Here is a 4,738-nt window from a genome sequence, read left to right as displayed (position 1 = left end):
CTGCATTTATTTGATCCAAAGTACAGCAAAAACAGTAACATTTTGAATTATTTTTACTATTTGAAATAACTGCTTTCTATTTGAAATTATAGAAATTGTATTTAGCGCTGCAATTTTATTTTATTTATAATACTTTTAACAAGGTTGCTTTAAATTGATCATAAATGCTGTTCTTCTGAACTTTCTATTCATCAAAGAAACCTGAAAAAAATTATACTCCTTTGTTTTCAACATAATAATAAATGTTTTTGAGCAACAAATCAGCATATTAGAATGATTTCTGAAGGATCATGTGACTGGAGTAATGATGCTAAAAATTCAGCTTTGAAATCACAGGAATAAATCACATTTTAACATTTTCAAATAGAAAACAGTTATTTTAAATAGTAAAAATATTTCAAAATGTTATTGTATTTTGGATCAAATAAATGCAGGCTTGGTGAGCAGAAGAGACTTCTTTAAAAAAACATTAAAAATCTTACTGTTCAAAAACTTTTGACTGGTAGTGTATGTCAGCCTATAGTTTGATATAAGGTAAACATTAATTTATTTGTGCTTTTTTTTTTTTTTAAATATTATATAGTTTTATAGGAGGTTTCATAGACTTGGAAATTTCATTTTTCAGAAGTTTGTAGGTACAGACATCTGTTGTGGGTGTTCTTGGCAGTTTTTATGAGGCTTTTTTTTAAATAGTGCTCATATCGATATCGGAATTACATTGTACTAACCGAAATTAAGAAATATATATCGTGATATCAATTTTGGCCATATCGTCCAGCCCTAGTAGTAAACTTTTGAACTTAACAAATAAAATATGTGCCATAATGTTTTATGACAAAAGTATACATCAACACCACAAATTTGACAAGAATACAACAAAATACCTACCAGATTTCTGAAGTCTAATCAAATGCACATATGTTCTATAGTCTAAAAGTGTCTCCTTTCTGTGGTGACGGCAAAAGTACATACTTGAGTGAGATACTATGCTAGTACTGAGACTATACCATTACATTTTAATTTTGATATCAGAAACGTCAGCATCTAGCCTTTACTTTTAGATTCATACATTTCTAAAGATTTATTTAGGATTTTTCTTGCCTTTAATAGATTAGTATAGTGTAAAGTGACAGATTCATATTAGACAGATTCATACTATGGCTGTTATCATGATATCAGATTTTCACTACACGATTATCATAATTCACAATATTATGACAATATTATCATTATATCTATAGATCTAGATCTATTTTGTCACATTTAAACACAAGTGTAGGGAAGCAGAAAGAGAGTTTATAACCATAACTATACAATAGAGTACAAAAAGAGTAAAAAGAGCTTTTGAAAAGAACTGTCGATCGGCAGAGCTAACACCCTGTATTTTTTATAGGATCCAAAAAAAAACCACACTGGCGAATAATCTATTTTGGGTGAAGGTAGAGTGTCTCGTTTTTGTGTATCATCTTGTTTGACATGATTTAGTGCAGCAGTACTAGCTACACACGGAGTCATTGTCTTCATTTTTCCATTTTCTGATGGATGTCAAACAGTTTTACTATACTTAGTTACAACCTACTATGTTGGAGTGTCAACCAGATTACAACCAGAATCAAACATAGTGTCAACAGTTACTGCCACTGGATTATTTAAAATATTACTGTGTATTATGTGTAGTATCAACACCACATCAGTAGTGGTCGACCGATATTGGTTTTTTGACAGCCGATGCCGATGCTGATATCTTGGAAAGCAGGGTGGCCGATGGCCGATATAAAGCCGATATAATTTTATTTATTTTAATTAATGTTTAAGAAATTTGAAATAATTTGAAAATAGATTAAAAAGTAAATGTGTTAAATAAACATATACAAATATCGGCCGATATATCGGCCTTGGCGATATATCAGTCGACCACTAAACATCAATATTTAATTTTTCATTCAATATCATGATCATCATCACATAATTCATACTCATTTCAAAACTGCCATGGTAGTTTTGGCCTTAGACCTTAGACTGATTCAAACCGACAACATTTTTGTGTGATTCATTAAAAGAATCGGCTCATTTGTTCACAAACTGGACTATATTAGCATGTTTGCATGTAAGTCTGTGTTTGTTTTTGCGTGCATCTAACAAAGATAATATCTTTTTTTTTTGGTGTGTATAGACTTCTCATAACATTCAATTCACACTGCAAGATGCAACATGTATGCAACAAATATGATCTTTTGCTGAGGCCGATTAGCATTTAAATGCTTCATTCGTGTCTGTCTGCCTGAATGAATCATTCCCATTACCAAATCGTTTAAATTTACCCTTACTAATTTCCCTCCTTGCTACAGTATTTCAACTTAAGTTCTACTTCACTGTTCCTTTTTAAATCGAATATTACTGCATCTTACTTAGCTGCACTACATTTTGCTCTATTTATATGTATTTGTCGTGCCAATGAAGCACACTAAACAGAAACTGAAAAGAGAGGGATAAGAAAGAAAAAGAAATTGAAAGGAGGACAGGTCATGTGACTCACCCTGGTCAAACTGTCGCTGCATGCTTTCCATCTCGGCCTTATTTCCACTCACCCTGTAGATCCCTTCTGTGCTCAACCCTGTGTGTGTGTGTGTGAGAGAGAGAGAGTTGACATTAATTAATGAGTTTTGCACTCTCAGAGCTTGATAAGAGCCGACAATGGTGTTATCTCCAGCTCAGAATGTACAACGCATTACACATATTTAATTTATATCTGAGGTTGCTAATCGTGCGACCACACTCCGACTGTCAGATCTTCACTGTTTGACTTATCAGTCGTACATGAAGAATGAGAGCTGCCACAGGCAGAGAGCAGCTTGCGTCTTGTGCCCCACAGATGCAGACGGAGACAAGAGTCAGAGAACGGCTCGCCTTGGCCCATCTCGCCCATGCAGAGAGAAAACAAGTACATCGATAAAGAGGAAGACAGATCAAGAGGCAGAGAGACACTCTCGGAAACGAGTCGGCGCGTTGCATTGACTGCCTCACCTCTGCTGATCAATTATCCATAAAAGCTTTTCTGTAGAGCTGCAGGAAGGGAAATGTGTGTAGAGAGGAAGGGTGTGTTTATGGCAGAGTGTAAGAACATGAGGGAAAAAAGAAAAGAAAAAAGGTGAGAAAAGGACTGTAACACTACAGAAAGATCAAGTTTCATATTGCGTTATAGATTTGCACTGATCATAAAACTCTACTTTTGATGTCTGAGAAATCCACAAGGTACCTGGCCTACCAATCATTTCAATGTTTCTATTAAAAATAGGTCGAAATATGATATGAATATGAACTGCTTATTCAAGGTAATTTTTTTTTGTGATATAAAATTTACATCATTATATTAACCATAACAATGTGAATGCCATAGTATTTTAATGCTAGACCTCAACAATAAATTTTTTTGCTATTGGACTCTGTTGTTTGTTTTTTACTTGCACTTCCAACTTTTTTGTAATAATAATAATAATCATAATAATATTATAATTATTGGGAGCTCACGCTGCAGTGGTGTATGTAAGCAATATAAGCCATGCTCTCCATGAAGACAAAGAAGTTTCAGCTAAGGATAAATGGATTTTCAGCCCTTGCATTAACTCTACTATTAAATATATTTATGGAGATGAGAAATAATAATAATAATAATAATAATAATAATAATAATAAGGGGTGTAACGGTTCAGATTGCTTGCGGTTCGGTTCACGGTTTTAGGGTCACGGTTCGGTATAGTTCAGTACGGTATGTGCTATGTTCAGGGAAAAAAGGACTATGGTCAAATAAAAATAAAGAAAATAATAAACTAAATGCAACAGCACAAATAAATACAATAGAGCATGCATCGTCAGATCAGATCTCAAGTGGGTCAGGGCAGTGCGGGTGCAGGGGCGGACCGCGGTACATACCGTGATATGTTTTGTGGGTGGTGCATCGCGGTTTTTCGGTTCGGTTTGAATATCGTTACACCTCTAATAATAATAATAATAATAATAACCTGCATAGCTATGATCAGCTGTTCATCTATCTTGGCTGAGCTTTCGATCTCTATTTGAGTGCGCTTGCCATGCGCCTACATTTAAAATAACTAATTTGAGCATGCAAAAGACACAACGTGAAGAGCCTACGCATTTCATAACTGCTCGTTCGGTGTGCGCGAGAACTGTTTACTCCTACTGACAATCCCACATGCGCTGCAGAGACCCACAGAGACGTGGTTGATATTTCAGACAAAGACCAGGGGCCTCATTTATAAAATGTTGCGTATAAACCGTCCTAAATTTGTTCTAAGATAATTTCTCAAAAGTGCGTAAGTGCAATTCAGAGAAAACGAACGTGTGCACAAAAACACGTGCGTACGCCTCTCTTTCAGATGTGACATTTATAAATCGCAAATGATCTTGATATTGTGCGCAGCTGACTGGTGTCAGATCTCCGCCTTGTAAACGCCCCCTAATTAATATCATTACCATATAAAAGTGCACACACCAATATCCGAATTTCTATGCTTGAGAATGACGAGCACAAAGAAAAATAAAAACTTTTGTCTGAAATTGAGGTCCTGCTGGCGGAGGTAGAGGTTCGTGCGGGGACGATTTTTATTTAATAATGTGTAATTATTCTGTGGATAAACAATGTGTGTGTGGTTATATTTTTTCTATTGACTTATCAAAATTACTACTTCTAGAAACAACAGAAATAATAATAATAATAATA

At 34.7% G+C, this 4,738-nt stretch overlaps 1 protein-coding gene across 3 annotated transcripts in view; it reads right to left on the bottom strand.

Moving 5' to 3' along the window:
* LOC107699836 (rho GTPase-activating protein 35-like) overlaps positions 1-4,738 on the bottom strand; it is a 117,689-nt gene that overhangs the window by 17,217 nt on the left and 95,734 nt on the right. For all 3 annotated transcript variants that reach the window (XM_016501234.1, XM_016501236.1, XM_016501235.1), the window contains exon 4: positions 2,537-2,614. In XM_016501234.1, the coding sequence (XP_016356720.1) occupies positions 2,537-2,614 (78 nt within the window). The remainder of the gene's footprint in view (positions 1-2,536; positions 2,615-4,738) is intronic.

This window comes from Sinocyclocheilus anshuiensis, unplaced genomic scaffold (assembly GCF_001515605.1).
Source record: "Sinocyclocheilus anshuiensis isolate Anshui unplaced genomic scaffold, SAMN03320099.WGS_v1.1 scaffold194, whole genome shotgun sequence".
Lineage (NCBI taxonomy): Eukaryota > Metazoa > Chordata > Actinopteri > Cypriniformes > Cyprinidae > Sinocyclocheilus > Sinocyclocheilus anshuiensis.
Note: the sequence above shows the minus strand (reverse complement) of the source record. Positions and strands in the feature narration are given on the sequence as shown.